The following is a 22,638-nucleotide window of genomic DNA, read 5'->3' on the forward strand; positions in this document are numbered from 1 at the left end:
ATATATATATATATACATACATATATATACACATACATATATATACACATACATATATATATACACATACATATATATACACATACATATATATACACATACATATATATACACATACATATATATACACATACATACATACATACATATACACTGTATATATATATAATGTAAAATAAATCAAAACTCTAGGACAAGTTCTCTCTCCACACGCACGCACTTCGGACATGCAAGTAAAGGGTTGCATATGCTTAACAAACATTCCGGCCATGGTTAAGCTTTAAAAAATGATTCTACTTTGTAACTAGCTCCATTAGGGATTGTGACTCGCATATCCCACATGAATCAGAATAGCCTGAGTGAAGGGTTAAAAATGGGGTGCTCTTGTTCCCTTTCCACTAGGAACCTCAGAAGCACGTACATCACATCATATAGGATATTTTCAATGTTACTGAATTATTTTATAGGTAATTTTACCTCTCTCACTATATGTAACTGACACTCAGTGGTGGCTTCCATTTTGTTTGCTTTCTTGGGTTAAAGTGTATGCATAGGCAAAACATTTTTTAGTTTTGCATAAAGTAAAGTATGGAAGCGTTAGAACCCCTGTCAAGTTTTTATTTCTCTGAGTCCCTGATGAGATTGTTCCTGGTGGCCATTGTTAATCAGACAGAGCTCCAAACTTTAAAAGTTGTCACCAGAGCTAGAGATGAGGCTGAATCTCTCAATGAAGATACTTATTCCGGTGACATCTGTCTAAAAAGAGAATTGTCCTCACTTTGCAGGTATTTACTCACATTTCTTGTTGCGTCACCAGGACAGGAGGTGGGCAGAGATTAACCCTTCCCTACCCTTAACGTTTGGCTATATTGTAAAACCAATTTAACTAAAGATGCAATTCAACAAAGATAAAAGCAGTGTGCAAATCTCAGTGACCTGCAGTGATCAGAATTGATCTTCCCTGACCTTGCATAAGTAAACCAAAATCTGATTGGTCGGTAATGATTATTGCACTTTTGCAGTGGTTTATTCAAGAAGCCGATATGGCTCCGGGAAGCTGGCCCCTCTGAAATTCTTTGTTCTTTCTCAGTGTTCGCAAGCTGGTGAAACCCACCCGCTTTGACAAGAAGTACCAAGTGTTTGGAGAGAAGAAAGAGGAATCGAAGTAAGTTACAGCAAATGTATCACTGTGATATGTACTGTCTGGACCTGAAATAGAGCCATGTGGCATCTTATCTTTGTATTTTTATTCTCCAGTCATTTTAAAGGCATCCTGATGTCAATTCTATGGGAGAGCAACAATAACCTGCTGTACTTGGCTGAGGTAAAATTCACATTTTTTGGGGGGGGAGTACATAGATCACTTAGTCCCAACATTCAGCATTGGGTGCTGGTAGTTATCGGTGCAGGGTCTTCAGTACAGGAGGTGACCATACACTAGAAGGGGTAAAGTAATACAGGCTGAATTGAGGTCCACTTCTGGGCAAAAAAAAAAGAAGAACCTTGCAGTGGGGCTACCTCTGCACTGCAAGGGTTAAGTGCTCATTCTTGTCTAAAAGCTGCAGCATAGCAGACTTACCTGATCCCCGTTCCCTTGGTGATCAGCAATCCCCTCTTCCTGCCCTTCTGCTGGTGGAATGTCCCTTAGCGTCCTCACATTTAATGCAGCAAATGCTATGGAACCGGATGTCCTTAGACCGACGGAGCACGGGGGGCAGGAGCGACCATCAGGTGAGTAAATCTGCTTTACTCCAACCCCTAGACTAAAACAAGCACTTAACCTTTGCTGTGCGGGGGCACTTTTTGTGTTTGCCTGGAGATGGACTTTAAGGCTAGGTACGATTAAAGTAAACCTGTGCTTTGCACATGCAGGACAAAGCAACAGATTCACTCCCTCCCCTTCAAAACACATACATTTCCGTTGCTCCTCTGCCACCTCCTTCTATCACTGGGGGGGAAAAAGGGGCTCATGTGACATCACTGCCACATGGTCATTGTCACTATCTACTCTACATCTGGAAGTATCAGGTATTTTAGTCTCTAACTGCAGCTGAATGAGGTATCAGGAGACCACAGAAAAGCTTGCTCGGGAATTTTTTTTGTGCACCAAAAAAGACTACAGAAGCTGTGCCTGTCCCAACAAAGCGTCATGTTTATAGTACATAAAGGATTATAACAGTTTTACACTAATTCGCCCTGTCTGTACTGTGCTGGCAGATTTCATTATCAGTTCTAAACTAGATTTGAAAACTGTCTGTCCTAACAAAGGGTTAAAGACTTATAAGCATTGAACCTTAATGAGAGGAAGCTCAGTCTGTCCCTCAGTTTGACCCTCTAGTTTCACATTCTCAAACGGCTCAGAGTAGCCTTGAATCTGCACAAAGGCCTACACCAAAGAAACATGTAAAAGGTAAGAAATATGTTTTTTTAAGTGACAGCAGTCAGAGGCCAAAACCCGAAAATATGTGGATATTTACAGAGTTGCTTTTTTACGCCGTTTTTGTACTTTTGTTTTTAAAAGGAATTGTCAGTCGGATTTGTACATTTTCCTCTACTGTGTATATTGACAACACGCAGCTATTATATTGTAGCAAACTGCATATTTCGGCATGTGCAGTCCCTTAGCAACCATCTGCAAATCTCCCCTACTTACTCGATGGCCACAATCGTCATTCATATTGTTATTCTACCATTAACAAGGCTAACCTAAAGAAAAATCAGTTAATGTTGTAATCACCGCATCACACTGGGAATCTGTTCTATTAGTATTCTTTGTGTTTTAGGAATTCTATAAAAAGAAGGACCGTCGTCCAGTAGGACGCCCAGACTTACTGCAGGAAACATTTGAGGACTGTGCGGACATGTTGGTGCTGAAGCTTCAGACTTATGAGAAGCAGGCCCTGGAGTATCACAACAATTGCTTGCTGGGTAAAATGGCTTTTGACTGCATTTTTAACTGTACAACAGCCTTAAGGGGAACTTGTGCTTTGATCTTGCGGGGCAATGGAACCAGTTCATTTAACTAACCCCCTTCCATTGAACTCCCTTCATTCTCCCACTTCTCTATTCAATCTCTGTGAATAAATGGAGGAAATAATGTAGACTTGGAACTTACTCGGAGCTGAGGACTCTGCTTGTAACAGCGCCAGTTGCCTCAGTAGCCAGTCGCCAAACACCAGCACTATCATATGGGAAAAGGGGTCACATGGTTTTTCATAACTTTGCTACCTCTGGGGTATGAAGTAGTGGGGAAGTAAAGGTATAAGCATCTAAGGGGGATTTCATCAAAGTGAATCCTTTACTTTTCCCTCCATGGGCAAAGCACAGATGTACTTGAATACAATTCTGAAAGCCTTCTCTCAATGGCGGACCATGCCTGTGCAGTTTGTGTTCATACAATTGCCTATTGTGTCCACCAGGTGTGTATGTGGCCGAGTGACAATGCAGGAGCTTCATTAGGAGACAGTTGTCAACCTATAACAGGAAGTGCCTGAACAAGAACCTTCATGTCAGCATCACCAGGTTTTATTTTAATGAAAGCTGCAGATTTAAAAAGATTGAAAACAACCTTTGAAACATTTTAAAGCTCATGAGAGATTTAAGAAATAAGCCTAAGATCTCATTTCACCATCTGCTGGCGGTCAGGTTTTGCATTCATAGTATACTGCGTGCATTATATAATGTATTATGAAGATTACCGTCCACTAATTTGACCCTTGCATCAGTTTACATATATTGCAACCTAATTGATTATACTCCATATTAAAGGCAAGCATTGAAGTACTCCCTAATATATGTCAATGTATCCTGTAGGGGTGTGTGCATCCTAGATTGAGACCCATTGCAACCTAATTGATCAATGCTTGCCTTTAATATGGTGGATGAACAATTAGGTTGCAATGGGTCTGAATCTAGGATGCACACACCCTTACAGGATACATTGACATATATTAGGGAGTACTTCAATGCTTGCCTTTAATATGGTGGATGAAGTACTCCCTAATATATGTCAATGTATCCTGTAGGGGGTGTGTGCATCCTAGATTGAGACCCATTGCACTACTCTGCTGTAAAATGCACTCAAATTCTTTTCCTCTCTCTCAGAGTTCCGGGAGCAGTTGGAGGAGTTTGAAAAGCTATTACGTGATGTACCAGAGCTAGTAATAGAGAGTCTAAGACGGGAACACTTGCAGGCCATACAAATGAACATAGATCAAATACAACAGCTTTTCGGAAAGGAGCTTGGTGAATGGAACCAAACAAAGGTATTTCATCTATGGCACTGTGTACCATGGCAAAACAAACAGCTAACACTTTACAGGATGACTTTTAAACAGTTTTCATGGGAAATTGCCTGAGGGGGGTGTCGGCTGCCATCTTGCCCCTTTAATTAAATGCTATTGGTCTTTAACGGTAATGTAAATGCGTTTTGTAAAAATTTCTTAATTACCGTGATCAGGACAAAAATGACAATTAAAAAAATATGTTTTTTTCAGTAAATATTGCATAACAATGTCTGGTATTCTCCTTCAAGCCAGCAGGTAGATCTTCAGGTGCCTTTCCTTACATATTTTAGTGTCGCCTTTGTAGCTAAAGTCGGTATGTCAGTGCAGTCACTTCTCCCTCTGCCACCACAAGGCTCTGTTTCAGGTTTTTAAAGAAAGAGCGCTAAGTCTGAAAGACAACTACCACTATAATATCTGCTTGTAAACTTGCAGTGCTCTGGTAATCCTTTGTCAATGATAATTGCTAGAGGTGCACCAAAATAAAATTTTAAGACAGAAAATAAAAAAGTCAGGTAAAAACTGAAAATAATTTTTTTTTCTAATCTTTTTAAAAACAAATTTCAAAAATTTTTATTTTTATTTTATTTTATCTAAACTTTTACATTTTTTAAATGTATTTTTATAAACTATTTTAATGTTTAACTTTACTGCTAGAGGCTTCAGTGAAATATCAGGGGTCTAAACAGACTCCTGATGTTTCCCTTTTACAAAAGAAAAAAATTGATGACAGAGTCCTCAATCCCTTTTTTCTGCAGCCCCAGGACTGAATGAACAGGAAGCCTCTATACTGTACTGAGTGTTTAGGTTCATTCATACATTGTGGATATTGTATGAGTTATTATGTACACAATCCTGAATGAATAGGAAGTGATGTAGACCACTTCCTATTCATTCATAACTGGTACATAGTATGAGTTACTATGTCCAATTACTGTATAAACAAACTTTCAGCAATCACTGATCGCTGAATGTTTGTACTAGCTCTCCATCCTGGATTGGCTCTCACAGGAGGCAGAGCGGGCAGTGCAGTGAGGAGAGCTCGGTCTCATTTGACAGTTTACTCCTCCCCCTCACCACCGGCTCGGCCTCCTGTGACAGCTGTCTCCACCCACACACCGCTCTCCTAATCTGTTAGGCCTTGTTCACACCAAGCGCGGAGCAGATCCAGACCAGAGCAGGTGCAGACCGGATCAAAGCTGCGTCCAATGTATTCCTATGGTATTTTGACCTCCAGTTCACATCGCAGCGTGCGGATCCAGAGCAGGTGAAAAAACTGCGGCAAGCCCTATTTTACCTGCTCTGGATCTGCTCTGGAACTGCTCTGGAACGCATCTAAAACGCAAAAACGCATGCAAGTGCCTGAAAGCCCATGTTAAACTTGAAAAAATTATTATATTTATTTTTTTACCAAAACCGGCCCTAAACGCATCAAAAACGCATCAAAAACGCGGCACAACCCACTGCACTGCGTGTGCAGAAACCTGACCGGATCTGGTCTGCATTTGGTGTGAAAAAGGCCTTACAGGAGGCTGAGCGGGGCAGTGCAGGAGGAGAGCTCAGCCTCCTGTGACACGCTCACATCGCTCTCCTCCCCACCCGCTGGGGCTCCTCGGCCACTATGTTTCGGTTCATCCGTACTAATTACATAGGTACATAGTTAGTCAGGTTGGAAAAGACACGTCCATTCAGTTCAACCCTTGCAAAACAAAGATTGCAACAGTGACAGACATCCAACAGGGATCATCTATCCATGACTAGGACAAAGTCATAACTGGAGTGTAACGCTAGTGTAATGTACGCAGGGCCGGCCTTTGGGCTGTGCGGTCGCACAGGGCGCCATAGCAACATGGGCGCCTGGCAACCGGCACAGATTCAGTCCCAAAAGGCCTTTAATAATCGCCCGCGGGCGCGGCGCCCCTCAGTGCGGGCGCTTGACAGTTTACCTGTCGGCTCAGCCAGGCAGCACAGCAGTGACAGTGTCACTGGCAGTCTATGGATGACTCATTAAGATGGCCACCACGCTGTCGCCGAGCACAGGCCAGTCCACAGGCGGATTCTGCAGGAATGACGGCGTGGGCGGCTGTCCCTGCCTTGCTAGGAGTCGGAGATCATCTTTAATGTGCACCCACGGGCGCGGCGCCCCTCTGTGCGAGCGCTGGATGGATCAGCTGTGGGCTCAGCCAGGCAGCACAGGCTGCAGTGACAGTGTCACTGGCAGTCTGTGGGTTACTCATTAAGATGGCTGCCGCTCGGCGACAGCGCGGCGGCCATCTTTAAATCTGGACAAAGTACTGGCAGGCCACAGGCGGATTCTGCCGGTAAGACGGCGTGGGAGGCTGCCCTTGCCTTGCTATGGGGAGCAGGGATGAGGAGCAGGAGCTCATATGCCATGCACACTGAGAAGACAAAGGAGGGCAAGAATCCGCAGAAGCAGCCAGCAGATGTAAAAACTTTGTTCTGCAAGTAAATTCTTTTTTTTATAAATGCAGTGTACTGCTTAATATCTGTTTTGTATTTTATTATTTAAATAGGGTGTTTCTTAAAGGAACAGTAAATACAAAAGTAAAAAAATACTTTATTGTAATTATGTTTGATATTTGATAGTAAATTTACAGGTAGCGGTATTATACCGGGTGATATAAAGTATATAGGTGGCGTTATTATACCGTGTGATTTACTTTATATGTGGCGTTATTATACCATGTGATTTGCAGTATAGGTGGCGTTATTATACCATGTGATTAGCAGTGTAGGTGGCGTTATACCATGTGATATACTGTATATATGTGGCGTTATTATACCATGTGATTTATAGTATAGGCGGCGTTATTATACCATGTGATTTACAGTATAGGTGGCGTTATACCATGTGATATACTGTATATGTGGCGATACCATGTAATTTACAGTATAGGTGGCGTTATTATACCATGTGATTTACAGTATAGGTGGCGTTATTATACCATGTTATTTACAATGTAGGTGGCGTTATACCATGTGATATACTGTATATGTGGCGATACCATGTAATTTACAGTATAGGTGGCGTTATTATACCATGTGATTTACAGTATAGGTGGCGTTATTATACCATGTGATTTACAGTATAGGTGGCGTTATTATACCATAATCATTGGACCAAGTGAGGGTGCTTACTAGTCCCAGAGGGGAGCTCTGTGTTTATAATAGCACTACTAAACAGGAGAGATTGGTGCTGTGTTTACTCAATACAGGTCCAATCCTGACTTCGCCCCCTCACAGCTGCGCCCAAGGCGAGTGCCTCACGACTGAGCAGCTGGCTACACCAAATAGAATGCCACAATGGTCTCTTCCATCTCATTTAAAATAGGAATTATCTGATATCCGAGTCAAAAACCATAATTTTTTTACTTGCACATTACGGAAATGGAGGCATGATATTCGCCATGAAAATATGAAGACCACAAATGTATATTCTGATACATTTTGCAACTGGTTTTGTTCAACTGCCATTGTTATTTACGATTAGTATGTTTAATATTTGCATTACTGATTGTACCTTACCTAGTGACATCATGGGTCCCAAAAAACTCTGGGTTCACAAAATCGAAAACGTAAGGTGCTTATGAATTTAGAGAACCAGAAGAGTGCAGGGGCTTTAAAAAAGTTCTTGGGAAGATCAGCACATAGTGTTTCCGAAGCAACTGAAGAAGAAAAACTAGATGACGTTAGCTGCAGCAGTCAAGCTGATGATGTCCATCTTGAGAAGAATGAACCTTCAACATCAAGTTCATGTCTACAAGATCTGGATTCAAGTGCTCTCTCTAACCCACTGTCTTCTAATGTTCCCCCTGACTCAGTGTCTTCTGAGACAACATCTGAAAGTCTATCAGATCCTGCTTTGTGGCCGAAATTAATTTCCAAGAATGTTGACCGTATTTTGGAATTTGGCCCTGTGCAGGTAACAAATATGGAGTTTAAAAAAGATGTTCATAATCGCCACTTCTCTGCTACATTCTATAAGCGAAAGTTAGAAAGTGGAGAAGAGCAGACGAGGCGATGGCTGGGGTACTCTCCATTTGCAAATAAAGCTTTTTGTTTTTCTTGCAAGTTATTTGACTGGTATGCAAAAAGTTCTTTGGCTTCCGGAGGGTCAGAAGACTGGAGACATATGGCAAATATTCTCAAATCTCATGAAACCTCCAGCAGTCACTTTTTAGCTCAACAGATGTGGATGGAAACACAACTGAGATTGAAGTCCAAAAGTGCAATTGATCACAATTTACAATCTCTTATGAGCCAAGAAAGAAAACATTGGAGATCAGTAATGGAGAGGCTGCTAAACATTGTTCAGTTTTTAACTGAGCGTAACTTGGCATTTAGAGGATCTTCAGATCATTTTTTTACACCCAATAATGGCAATTTTCTTGGGCTTGTGGAATTACTGGGAAAATATGACAATGTGATGGCAGAGCACTTACGCCGTGTGGCCTCAAAGGAGAGAGCAGACCACTACTGTGGAAAAACAATAATAAACCTAATGGCAAAACAGGTACTTGAGGACTTTTTGGAACGTTGTAGAAAAGCAAAATATTACTCAATTATCCTGGATTGCACCCCAGATATTAGCCACAAGGAACAGATGTCATTTACAGTTAGATTTTTGGATAACAGCACTGGGGATTTGAAAGTAAAAGAACATTTTATTGGGTTTCAAACAGTAGATGACACAACTGGAAAGGGAGTGGCTGACTTCCTCCTTCAATTTGAAAAAAAAATGGATATTGATAATTGCTGTGGACAAGGGTACGATAATGGGGCAAATATGGCAGGAAAAAACAGTGGTGTCCAGTCAAGAGACAGACTCAGTGACACATTTCCAAACATCTGGATTGCACTTCGCATACTACTGATAATCTAGAAACAACAAGGGGAGTAAGGAGTTACGCTATCAATAGATTATAATATGTGATCTATATCAGTCTCCAGGGTTTCCGTAAATTAATTCAAAAAAGAAGGTTCCCCAAACAAAGAAATCCCTATATTGGAGCTGATCAGGTAAACAGGTGACACAAAATGGTAATGATGTATAAAAAATATATTTAATGACAATTAAAGAAAAATACACATAGGATCCAATATAACAAGACATCTAAAAACAAGTAAAAAGACATCCCCTTGAAATTCCACTTATAGTAATACGAGTGATAATCTAGAGACCACCTCAGTGGTAAATAGTCACTACTATATACACATTGATGTGTTTTAAAGACTGATACAATGTATCAGAGCGTACTCACAACCTGTGTGGTTTGCGATGAGGGACAGTCCTTGTAGGGTCCCCTGTTTAAACGTGGATGGAGTCAATTCTGTGAGGTGTATCTTAGTGTGGGATTGTGACTCCAGATAGTAGTTATCCTTGTTTGTCTGGAGGCTCCGATGAGCGTGTCACTCCCTGCTCAATTGAGCTCACACTGATCAGCGGGTGTCGATCACTCCTAATCCATAAAATAATCCGGAGGTTGTTTCCAGCATGTGCGGCCGCACAGCGAAGTGAATAAAGACACACTGGGCTGAAAGGTGGATGAGGCTGAGGTTGCTCCATCCTACCATCCACCTTTCAACTCCATCCACGTTTAAACAGGGGACCCTACAAGGACTGTCCCTCATCGCAAACCACACAGGTTGTGAGTACGCTCTGATACATTGTATCCGTCTTTAAAACACATCAATGTGTATATATTAGTGACTATTTACCACTGAGGTGGTCTCTAGATTATCACTCGTATTACTATAAGTGGAATTTCAAGGGGATGTCTTTTTACTTGTTTTTAGATGTCTTGTTATATTGGATCCTATGTGTATTTTTCTTTAATTGTCATTAAATATATTTTTTATACATCATTATCATTTTTTGTCACCTGTTTACCTGATCAGCTCCAATATAGGGATTTCTTTGTTTGGGGAACCTTCTTTTTTGAATTACTACTGACAATCCCTGTTTCTGTGGCATCGGGAGAACACAGCTTTTCTAAATTAAAGCTGATTAAAACTTACCTCAGATCCTCTATGAGTGATGAACGACTAACATCGTTATCAGTGCTGTCCATTGAAAATGACGTTTTCAAAACATTGGATCTTAACAGCACCATTGATGAATTTGCAAAGGCAAAAGCACGTAAAGTTGTGTTTTGAGCTTGTGCATGTGTAATCACTTGTGTACACAGTTAAATTGTACCTATTTTTTTGCCACTTTTTAGTGATGAGGATCTGCAAGCGGTGTCTTAGTACTCATTTTGAGTTTGTGGCGTTCTAGTTTACATTTTACTTTGTTACACGTGGTGCACTTTGTTATAGTAACAATCTAGTCTAGGTTTTGTGTTCTGTTTTTTGTTTTTACTTTTCTATATGCACTTGAAAAAAAGGGTCTGCAGGGCAACCTGACACTTTCTTTTATAGACTCTATTTTAGTTTGACATTTATTGTTTACCACTTGATTGTCTACTGTTGTTTTATTTAATATGAATGATTATATTGTGCTTACAAGTTTAATACCTTTTGAATAAAAGTTGTATTTTTATCATAGCTTGTAATCTGTTTTTTGGGGACTTAACGGAATGGAAGGTTTTAAATAGAGGCGGTATTGGAGAAATGGGTGTGGCCACTGAAAGGGTGTGGTTACTGAGGGGCGTGGTTACTGAGGGGCGTGGTCACTATGGGGCGCTGTAAAGCTTTCTCGCACAGGGCGCCTAAAGGCCTAAGGCCGGCCCTGAATGTACGAATAGAATCTGAGTTACAGCCTTCATTTAAACATCCGGATTTCTTCCAGGAAGAAATAAAGAATCTGCTGCGTCCAAGCTTGGGACACCCTGATAACTGGCAAACTCTGGTGGAGATCTGCCAGCGGGAGGAGAAGAGACAGCAGGAGGAGACAGAGGGGATAGAGTGCACCGCTAAACAGTTACAGGTGAGACAATGTACTGACATTGGTAAAATAAGAAAACGTTTACTCAAAGCCAAACTTCAGGCAGATGTAAAAGACACAGTGCAATCCAGCTAATCATTAAGACTGTCTGACCCAGACTGGGAGAGGGAGGGGTAACACTGTATGCCGATCAGAGCCCTGCTACATTGCCCAATGCTGTTAATCTAACAGTGGAAGATTCCCGAAAGGAGGAGAAAGCAGAGTGATGACCTCATCAGTGTACTGCTGTTCCTTCATTGTCTCCTTACAGGATGGGGCAAGTCCCAGGCACTATTGCTGAATGCATTGTAGTTGGCAAAATACTCTCCGGGAGGTCTAACGCCAGGCTGTGCTGCTTGGCTGGGGTGTCTGGGTCACAAGACAGGTTAAAGAAAGATACACATTCTTTCACAGGTAAAACATAACAAATAACAAAAGTGTGGCTGTGTATTATAGTTGTTTACTTGGAGTTCAGCTTGAAGATCATTCCGCATGCAAAACTGGATGGTAGACCCCTTGCTTCATTAGTGCTGGCTCTGTCTGCCAACATACCACAAACCCAGATGGAATGTTGGTGGATTTTATTCATCCCAGGTAGTCAGAAAAGGCCTTGACTTTCTGTAGACAAGCTCCAGTTGCCTCTGCTGAACACCATTGGCTGTGAAGGATCTAAAATGACCAAACACATCATAAATCTATTATAGTATAGGACATGCTGCAACCCCTTTTCTGTGAGGTGTAATTCTTCTATCATAGAACATGCAGAGGGGTTTGCATTTTTGTGTCTGGCCACTTTTTTCCCTACATAACTCTTAGACCTATAACTCCACTCCCATAATGCAATGCAAGTGTTTTGGGGTTTTTTGTGTGTGAGCTTTGCTCTCATTCACCAGGGGGACAGATGCAGTGGGGTGTATTTATAAACAATTCACGGAGTCATTTGTCCTATGAAACTGCATATACATTTGTTCTGTGTGAATGGAGGCAAAAATGAATGTTATTAGCATATTTTCTTTCCAGGTCGAATGTAATGTCAGTTAAAAACTGTATTATGACCACTAGATAGAGCAGAGGAGCATAGGAAATAAATACTCATTGCCTGTGCTCCTAAGCTCTATTTAGTGACCATAATGCAGTAGACATTGTTAAAGTGATATTAAAGTCACAACCCCCCCATGCTGCTTTAAGGACTTACCTTAAATGATGCGTTAGATCCGATCATCTTCTTTCCAGTAGTTTTCAGGAGTCCCTCCAGTGCTGGTGCCGGTCTCTGATCCAGCGCTGACTGCTGTGTCTTCTGTGTCCCACGTGCACGTTCCCGACTGCGTGCATTGACGTATACTGTCTCTCTCCTATTCTCCCGGCCAAAGATCTCTAATGCGCTTGCGCTCTCCCAAGATCCTTCACGGCCACTTGAGAATCTTCAGACGGGAGCGAGCGGCGGAGACACAGGTCAGTATTTACTTATTTTGTAACTTTATTTTTTTATGTTTTTGCATATATCTGCTGCTTGCTAGAAGTAGATATATGCAAACAAAAACAAGTGTTTAATTCTACATTAAATGCAGAAAAGGGTATACAAATTTTAACTGGTTGTAATCAGTGATTTTATAGGCTTCTCATACAGAATACTGCTTTTCAGTTTCTTATTTAGGAACTTTCAATATAATGTCTGTTATGTATGATTAAAGACTGCAGGAGCTGCAAATATATATATATTTTTTATATAGTAATATGTAGATGAACTAACACCCGGCACCCATATTGTCCTCAGGACTGTGTTTTGGAGAGCATGCAGCGCTTTGTCACTTCCTTGGCATCACTCACAGAGAGCATCCTACTGCAGCTGGACGAGGTGCTGACCGTGGATGATGTCCTGCCTGCCAGTAAGTGACATTGGTACACACGGGACAGGAATGAAGAGCATAGTGTGTATGAGAGAAGGGGCCCAGATTGGTGACTTCAGCAAGAAATCATTTTTTCTGATATAGTTTTCATTTTCCTTGCAAACAAGAATGACCTTTTCCACTCAGAATAATGTGATTTGGAATATAAATGTGACATTTTAGTGTTAACAATTGATGTCTATTGGGCATTATCCCAATTTCTCCCTTTCTAGAGCATGTCCCAGTATTTTTACCTTGCTACTGTAGTGAGAAACAACTTGTATTATTGTGACATTACCAAGCTTTGAAAGTCTTTGCGTCTGACTGCAAGTCTGACATGGGAATATCCCCCAGAACTACATCTCCCTAGAGCACCTTCTTTACATACTTATTGTGGGCTGGCTCTAGGGAGCCAAGGCAGCAGCATTGTTTTGCTGGTAAAGAAGTCAATGTATGTATGTGGAGAGAGGCAGAAAGTGGTGTGGATGTTTGACTGAGTTCTGTAGTCCAGCTGGCAGGGCTGACAACGCTTCTTTGGATTTCGGTTCAGCAAAGGATTAAAACAGGAAAATGTGCACATATTGCAAAGATATATTGAATATGCTTTTTCTTATACTTACATACACATTATTCATATATCCAGTTTGTATACACTGCAATATTCAAAATGGCCATGGAGCGCACATATGAACATGCTTCTAATCCAAAATTTAAAGTGTAGTTCCATCTTTGCAGTCAAATGTAGGAAACCCCTCTATTTGTTGTAGGCTATGTGTTCTCATTCACACAGCATACAACTAAAATATTTTTTTAAGTATTTCTTACGTTTCTAGTTGTTTGGAGCAGGTTTATGCATAGGACCCTTTGGGCAGCTTAGTCTCAAGTCCTCAGCTCTTTAACTCTTTGTTAAGATGGACATTCCTGCACATCCAGTTTACAACTGATAATGAAGATCTGCCAGCACAGTATAGACAGAGTTCATTATGGTAAACATTAAAGGAGAACTATGCGGTTAGGGCTTTTCCCCATAGTTCTCCTTAGGGTAACGGGAGGACACAAACTAGCGTCCGCCCGTCACCCTAAGCTCAGTATACTGAGACGCTGCAGCTGAAGCGGATCCCGACAATTATGTCTGGATCCGCCGAGCTGCGTGACAGCTGGCTCTACCTATCTAGAGGCAGAGCCAGCTGTACCCGCCAACTCCCCCGTCCGTTCCGCCAGTCAGAGCTGGCGGATCGGAGCAAGGAGGGGGGAATCCAGCCCCTGGATTCCAGCAGAGAGCCGTGACAGGATCGAGAAGTGAGCGAACGCCGGTATGTGTTCGCTCACCTCCCGATCTACTGAGCCGACCTGTGACAGTCTCATTGTCACAGGTCGGCTAGAACAATGAGATGAGTGAAAAGCACTCTCCTCATAGTTCTCTAACTCTCCAGCCCCTTCTTAACATTACATAGCAGAGGAAAGCTAAATAAGATTTTGTTTTCGGCATGCTAAAAGGAAAGCAGCAATTTTTAAATATTCTTTTTAAGTTGTGTTATGTGCATGAGAACATGTAACAAATATATGTTAACAAATAGGTGTTACCCCCTTTTGGCTGCAGAAGCGGAAATACACTTTAAGTTATTAGATTCCCTGCTACTGGTAAGAGACACTAGGCTGTCCTTCACATAACTCCTGAGCCCTTCAATGTACTAGGTACAGTGAGCAAGAGTGCCACTATAGATACACCTTCCATGCTATGGGAAACTCATCTGTAGCGACTAGGTTGTGCTGTAACCCATGCTTAAAATTCTGACCCCCAAAATTAACCTTACACTTATAGAAATGGAAATCCCAAAGGAGAAGCTGTTGACACTGATCAGACGCAAGAAAGCTGGCCTACCCCTTAAAGATACAGAGTACCAGCCACTGATAGAGCGTGGCAGCAGGTAAGGCATTCAGTTAGTTACAATAATTACCAGTGCAGCAAAGTTTGGACATACAAAAGGAATTGTAATAGTTGATGTTGCTGTTGGGCCTCATTCACTTGGGCATGTTCCTCTGTACAGCTTGAAGTGCAAATTGTGGATGTGCCCAGAGCAGTGGGAAGAAGCGCACAGGCGGCTGATTTAACTCTATGTAGAAGCAGCTGCACACATCCCTGTGTACGGCCTCGGATGCAGACATGATGGATCCCGGTCCGTATACCGCCTGTGTTCGGCTGTCAGAACTCAGAGCTGCATAAAGGGCGGACAGCTCCAGTGTTTACATAGAGCTAAATGAGCTGCCCGCTCGCGCTTCTTCCCGCAGCTCCAGGCGCATTAACAACTGTCCCTTAACACTGTACAGAGCAACACGCCCATGTAAATGAGGCCTTAGAGATACACCAGGCTTGAAAATGAAGCCTTAAATTGCATACAGGGAACACTGATTCTCTTTGCCACCCTGGCATAATTGTAGTGCAGCATCCACTTATATGTCTCATTGATGGTTATCCCATTTCTTGCTACACCAATTCCTGGGTTTGTGTTTGTGCAGGCTGAGGAGTCATGATTCATTGTAGGCTTCATGATGTCTACTAAGAGCATAGTTGACAAATATATAAGTGTGTAACAAGAGGCTGCAGTCCCACCTAGACACACTGTGAAAATCCATTTGATTTGGCCTGTAATGGTGTATAACAAGCTCAGATAAATAAGTTAAAATGAGTGAAACATTTGACTTTAGCACAGCCACAGTATGTACTGGATAGCATTAGCAGCTCACTGACTGTCTCTTACATCTGCAAGAAAAAGGAAGAGGCTCAGTCTTGTAGGTGTAATGTTTCAGGACAGAAGGGGAAACCTGTAGAAGCTGTAGATCTAACTTAGCTCTATTGCATCTGCTTTGACCTTTTTTGCTACACCATCATTGCCAACTGCTGTGACATGGGGTAGCCACCCTTCTCTCTTAGAACAGAGAAATAGCTATCTGTGTGAAAGCTCTGTCTTGTAATATAGAAGTGGGTGTTACAGATCATGACATTCTTGTCTGTCGGAATAAACTGTAATCCGTATACTCTATGGCTTGTTTCTTAGGGTCTGGCCAGGAATTACTCTCAAGAACTCTGCAGACATAACAGATGGCACGTCCACTGCATCTGTAACCACCGCCAAGACCACGCTGAGCCACGTGTCCACAGTAGAAGCCAGGGACTCTGCCTACCTGGTTAGTGTTTATGTTGAAAATGGAACTTCAGCCAAAACCTTTCTATAACTCATGAAAAGAGTAGGGAAGTATGTAGACAAGTTAGGTGTGGAGGTCAAGCTCTGCATACACTTGGTTTCCAATAGGAAACTGACTAGTGTTCTTATGGAAACTTATAGGAGGTGCCTAACTGTTTAGTAGACCCCAGTGGATCCAACATGCTCATGCCTCGCTTTCACCTGAATGTTTTAGGCTCCCATATTGGAGGGGTGCTTATGGGCAACTCTGGTGTTTCATTTTAATCCGTCTACTTCTGTATTCTACTCTCTCCTCACTTCTCTATCTTTTGACTACAGAGTCCCCATCATGAACTGTGCCCCTATTTTCTACTTGCCACTTTCTCCATCCACCCCTCTTTGCCAGGAGTTGCTTGTTGCATTGCTTGGACATAGTTATTTAATAAGACAGCCTTAAACAATGTCTCTTATAATCTGTCATATAGTTTTTGGTCCAACTATATGTAATTTTGTCCCATGAGGACAATGAGGTATTGCAAGATTCTCACAGCTACAGACATGACTCCAGGAGAGAGATGCATCATGGGATTTGTAGTTTCACCACAGCTGGAGGGCCGGAGTTTGGCCACCCCTGCCTTACACTAAAACCTTTATAATAACAAATTAAGAATAATTGTGCTTATCCTACCCTAAATTTTCCTCCCTCCTTTACAGTATGGTTTCCACATGACCGTTGCAATCTAGATGTATTTTGTTTGAAACAGATTTCTAATGGCATCATTTTTTTATTTTTTTGTATTCCTGCTCTTCAGAAATCCCTCCAAGACACAAAGTTGGCATTGACGAGCATAGTGGAGGAGCAGAAGCAACAACAATTGGCGGCGCAGCGCTGGAAGCAGTGGTGGAATCAGTCCATACTCAAAATAAAGGAACTGTATTTATGAAACCATACTGACTTATATTCTGCAGCCTTGAGTGGACACATACCATCTCGTATATAAAAGTTCCTGTGCTGTCAGCCTGCCAAAACTGATCCTTGATTTTTCCCTACGAGCAACACATTTTTTCTCTGTCCCTTTATATGCATGGTAAACTTTTAGATGATTTTATCGTTGGAGACTGTCGATTTGACTATGATCAGGGTATCTTCTGCTATATCTTCCCTCTCAATATATATAATGCTTTACGCACTTTAAAAGGGATGTATTGCCATTTTGTATATTATTTTTTTTTAAATATAAATTAGCTATTGCATAGGAATACAGAAGGCAGGATTATGGGCTCCACGCATTACTTGTCTATTCTTAGCTGCCCCCTTGAAAAAAAAAAAGAATTGTTTTAGAGAGCTTATTAGCTCAAATCAGCTGAATGAGTCAGAGGGGTAAAGCATGCCCCTGTCTTTCCTTCAAAGTGGGCTGTTGAAGTTTCAATTAAAGAGAGAGTCTGAAATGAAGCAGTTTCTTCTGTACTTGCTTCTCTAAATGTTGTTTTTCATGGATGAATGTATTAAATGTTTGTAAACAAATGATAACAACACAGATATAAAACATCAGTTGAAAAAATAAATACATTTAACATATAAAAAAATGAACCCAAACCCATATGGTGTCCCTCATGCTTTCCATGGCAGAGACAACAGTACTAAGCCTACTAACAGAACTTTTTTTTAAAGAGGACCTTTACCTATATCTTTAAAAACAACAACAATGGCACCTTTAGAAATGTTTAGTAGTGACAATCTACAACTTGCCGGCTTTTTATTTTTTGCATATCTTATTTGAATCTTCCTCCCCATTCTTCTCACAGTGGCCATTATTACTAAGGGCAGATTAATATACCTGCCTTTACTTTCTGGAACTCTGGCACATGTGACCATGTACATCATCTCAGGGGAGGAAAATGGCTTTCCCTGAGATCTCATGAGATTACGGATGAGATTTCCCAGCAATGCTCTGCTGATGTAATCTTCCCAAGCTGCAATGCTTGGGCACCATTACATAGTTTGTGCCAAAGTAAATAAAATTTAAAAATGTTTGTTTAGCTAATGAATGTAAGCAGAGCTGTATGCTGATGTGATTTTTTTAGTCAACGGGGGTATAGGTCCCCTTTAAGATCAATGGTAGTAGGGAGGTCACCAAAGGGTCCCATCAACATTTTGCTATAGAACTCCAAAATCTGTAGTCACACCCCTGACGTGACCTGGAACAGTATGGAAAGACGCGTTGATGGACCCCTAATCTGGCTCTATGTTATGAGACTGGTTGTGCAGGAAATATTCGTGAATTCCATCCCTCACTCTGCTCTGGTTCCAAATGAGGCAGTCAAGGACATTGATCACACATTGTGCTACTGCATGGCACATTGGGCAAACTTTTATAGGGGCTTTAGGGAGCACAAATCTAAAAGCATTGCATTTTAAAGGGATGGAAATGGCAGTGATCTCTAGCAGTCTTATGTCACATATCCCCAATCTCTGATTACCAGTTGAAAATGCAATAAGGATAAACTTTACTTTTAAAATCATCAAGCAGTATATGATTTATTTCATGTCCATCAAAACTATTGCTCACACACAGTAACTAGATTTTGCAACAAGAAGTGCATATTTCTATTGACTGTCCACCCACATCATGCAGAACCTGGGTCGGCCAGAGCTCCATAATCACAGCTTTATGTAAAGATGGAATTGGTAAATGGACTGAGTGGGTTTCAGTATGTATGACTAGGGGCCAATTTGTAATGAAGAGCATATATCACTATCTACTCTTTGTTATATTTCTCCAAGCACACTGCAGTCTACATTTAGCAGCCTATTTATAATATGCAAGCTATGAGGTGGAGTTTGCAATGCCCATAGAGTTCTCTCTGCTTAGTGCAGCAGAAAGAGCTCCGTGATCGGAAGCGAGCCACTCATATGACTTTAACCTCTTGCCGTCCGCCCGTTAAGAAAAAACGGACGGACGGCAGACTCGCATCCGCGGGTTGCCGTCGTCAGACGGCATTTTTTTCCTGCTAGCGCGCGCACGGGCAGGAAAGACCCGCTCGTTACTACAGCCGTTAACGGCTGTTTCACATACAACCGATCAGCGGCTCTATAGCCGCCGATCGTTTGTATGGCGTGCATTTCGGAGCGCCCCCCCAATCTCGAGTGCCGCCATCTCCCCCCTCAGGTCACATGACTAGACTCTCCTCCCCTCTTTTTTTATTGACTTTCATTCAGTTCTATTGCCTTTCAATGTCTTCAGACTCCTGAAGTACCGCTGGGGGCTTTTTAAATGTGCAGAGTCTTTTAAATATTTCTAAAAGCATAAGCATGGTGGCAGTATGGCTATATTGCTGGTTTTTAAATGGACCCGTTAGTGAAGATCTGCCTGCATAAGTCATGTTCAAGTGGAGTAATTGGATTTCTCCACTATATTTTCCACAGTAAGACACATTGGAGAAATTCATAAAAACTGGAGCATTTGTCCATGGCAACCAATCAGCTTCTCTCTTTATTTTCAAAGCTTAACTGAACAAACTGAAGAGAGAAGCTGATTGGTTGCCAAAAGAAAATTGTCTGCTCTAGTTTTCAAGAATACCCCACCATGATTCATTTAGGCTTTTCTTGCTCAACTTTAATGCAAATGTTTACAAAATATACAGAAAGCAAGCACTGATATGTGTTAAAATGCACATATGCAAAAACTGAAGGTAACCCTTTCCTATCTCCTTCCCTTGTAACATATTGTTTTCTCCAACACTACAAGCGCTCTCTGACTTCTTAACAGTACAAAGAGCAGTGGTGTGCAGAAGTGGACCTTTATGTCAAGACCAAATAGTACTGATACACAAAGGTTTAACAAGTTGTCTATCTAAATCTTTGTGTATCAGTACTGCTTGGACCTAGAAGAAGGGGGTAGACCCTCAAAAGCTTGTCCTTAAAAATGACCTGTTAGTGCAAATAACAAAAAGCATCGCCAATAGTTCTCAGCCATGTTGTTGCAAATGCACCAAATGGAAACCACGTTTTTTTAGATCACGTATCACTATACTTACTAGATGACTATGCCCGCAATGGCAAGCTAGTTAGCCAAAAAGATTACAACTGGAGGCTGAATATTAGCTGCTTATAGGATGTTTTGGTGAAATAAAAACAGTCACTGAGTACTTTTATATATTAAATCAGGGCTTAGTCTCAACAAACAGTTACAATTTTGGAATCTTTGAAAGCAGTGGAGCCTTTTTGGGTCTAGATAACTCATTCCCTGCCACAATCTGTATATCTAAGGCCTCACAGCCCAATGCTGGGAGTAAGTTTATGTACATTCAATTATTTCAGCTGCAGTACTCCGTGGAGATCGCTCTGATCTTCAGGGGGGTTACCAATCAAGTTCTGGGCTTTGTTTACCATTTCACTGCCACTGCCAAAGCTGTGTCATGGCGGTAAAGTCAAAGGATAATGTTTTACCTTGTATAGCTACAGTCCCCATGCTGGTTCTCTTCCATTTGTCCAGGCCTGTCCTTTAGGAAACCCTGCTGAATCCATTTGGAGCTTCACTGTTGGCCGTGGTGCTAGCTAGCCCCAGGGAGTAATCTAGCAGATCAGCTGCTGTGTAGGCACTTTGCTCTTGTTGGGTGCATGTATGTGCAAGACTTTTATCATGTTTTACTGTGGATAATACCATAGGTCAGCGTGCCTTGTTTGTTCTTTTGTGTTTTTTAGCTATTCATGTTCTCTACATGTCATTGGGCAGCAAAACCTATATCATTTACTGGCTATCTCCACACTATATATGAATTGCCGGACTCCTCCAGCTGTTTGACGTTTTAGTTTAGATAAACTTTTTTTATGCAATACTTTATTGATATGGCAAATACAGCAATTATCTAAAGCTCATTTTGAGCTGCGTGAATGATGCAACAATTACTCTGTAGTAATTATAGACTCATTTATTGATTATTGCAGATTTAACATTATATTCAAAAATATCAACCAGACTAAAAGAATATATGGATATACTGGTAGGTCATTATCAAGCAGGCTTCAAAGCAAACAGAGGTACACGTGATAATGCTATGGCAGTAAAATGTTTCATTGATCTGGCTTAAAAAAAAGAAGCTATAGCTGGTAGAAGTTAGTTACGTTCTGAAATCTTGAGGACTATTCTTGCAGCTGATTCAAGCCGCTTCGTAAGTTCTTATAAGTGTCAGGAAAATACTCCAGCATTTATAGAAGCATTACAGAATAAGTCCAGTTAAATGTGTCCAATTTACTTCTAGCTTTACCATGACCTAAATATATGAAAACCTTTACAAATATAAGATAGAAGCACAGTACACAGCTGTATAAGAAGATTCTGGCCCACACCAAGCTATGCTCAGTATAATTGGGGCACTTAATCACCCACTGTATATCGGGTTCACTAAATCCTATGGATCCACTGTTGCGTGGGAGCACCTCATTCCTGTTCAGATTATTGCTTATATATAAATGATCAAGAAACTCTACCTAGGAATAATTAAAGCCCAACAATAGCTACAACTTTTTTTCCTTTTAAAGTTTTGATAGATTTGATAGATAAAGTTTTCTGCAAATGTGGTTGGTGTAGTTAACCCAGAAATCTGCCTAAAGCAGTATCTTGTATTGGTATTAGAGCTTATTTTTAGTTTAAATGTTGTCTGTCTATGTCACCTATGGAAATAATTCCCCCCATGTTGTGTCCTGTTAACACTGTATGTCAGGGTGTGACCAGGACATGACGTGAGGGGAAATCTCCCCAATGGGGACTAAATTAAAAAGCCAACAGAGGTTCCATCTCTTTTGGCTGGATGGCTAGATTGGGAAGATTAAGGCTTTAATGATTTCCAGACAAATGCCCAACTATTAGTTAGATAACAGATCTTGAGAGCATGGTTTATATAAAGGGCTGGCATATACCCAAGACTTGCATTGGAGTTTAGGTTGAACCAAAACAAGCCCTTTACTGTCATAGCTTAGAGATTTCCAGTTGATGAAATTTCCATGAAGTTTCCCAAACATATTGTTTTGTATGTCCTCTGCCGTCAAAAAATATAATCCCACATATGGACATCACTTATTTCACCAGTGAATGACTGCTTAATAGACATGTGCGATTCGGTTCGTTCCAAAATTCGGAGATTCGGATGCATCCGAATTCCGAATTACAGCTAAGACGAATGCAAACGAATCCGAAATTCCCGATTTCCCAAAATTCGTTATTGGACGAATTTCGTTGCAGCAAAATGACACCATTTTACCTCTACAACACATCTGTGCTTAAAGGACAGAGGCTATAGTGTAGTGGATAGAGCACAGGATTCCCATTGCTAACGTCCTA

The 22,638-nt window shown here is 41.2% G+C and overlaps 1 protein-coding gene and 1 pseudogene across 1 annotated transcript in view; one reads left to right on the forward strand and one right to left on the reverse strand.

Moving 5' to 3' along the window:
- The window catches only part of CCDC180 (coiled-coil domain containing 180), a 73,181-nt gene extending 55,914 nt beyond the window's left edge, over window positions 1–17,267 (forward strand). The window contains exons 29-37 of the mRNA XM_018564226.1: window positions 1,091–1,165; window positions 1,258–1,324; window positions 2,784–2,928; window positions 4,105–4,265; window positions 11,095–11,232; window positions 13,004–13,115; window positions 14,938–15,043; window positions 16,172–16,301; window positions 17,110–17,267. Of these exons, the coding sequence (XP_018419728.1) occupies window positions 1,091–1,165; window positions 1,258–1,324; window positions 2,784–2,928; window positions 4,105–4,265; window positions 11,095–11,232; window positions 13,004–13,115; window positions 14,938–15,043; window positions 16,172–16,301; window positions 17,110–17,241 (1,066 nt within the window). The 3' untranslated portion in view covers window positions 17,242–17,267. The remainder of the gene's footprint in view (window positions 1–1,090; window positions 1,166–1,257; window positions 1,325–2,783; window positions 2,929–4,104; window positions 4,266–11,094; window positions 11,233–13,003; window positions 13,116–14,937; window positions 15,044–16,171; window positions 16,302–17,109) is intronic.
- A 2,242-nt stretch (window positions 17,268–19,509) lies between these two features.
- Window positions 19,510–22,638, reverse strand: part of LOC108793316 — a 28,578-nt pseudogene continuing 25,449 nt past the window's right edge.

Source organism: Nanorana parkeri, unplaced genomic scaffold, assembly GCF_000935625.1.
Source record: "Nanorana parkeri isolate BGI_ZX_2015 unplaced genomic scaffold, ASM93562v1 scaffold738, whole genome shotgun sequence".
In the NCBI taxonomy this organism is placed as follows: Eukaryota; Metazoa; Chordata; class Amphibia; order Anura; family Dicroglossidae; genus Nanorana; species Nanorana parkeri.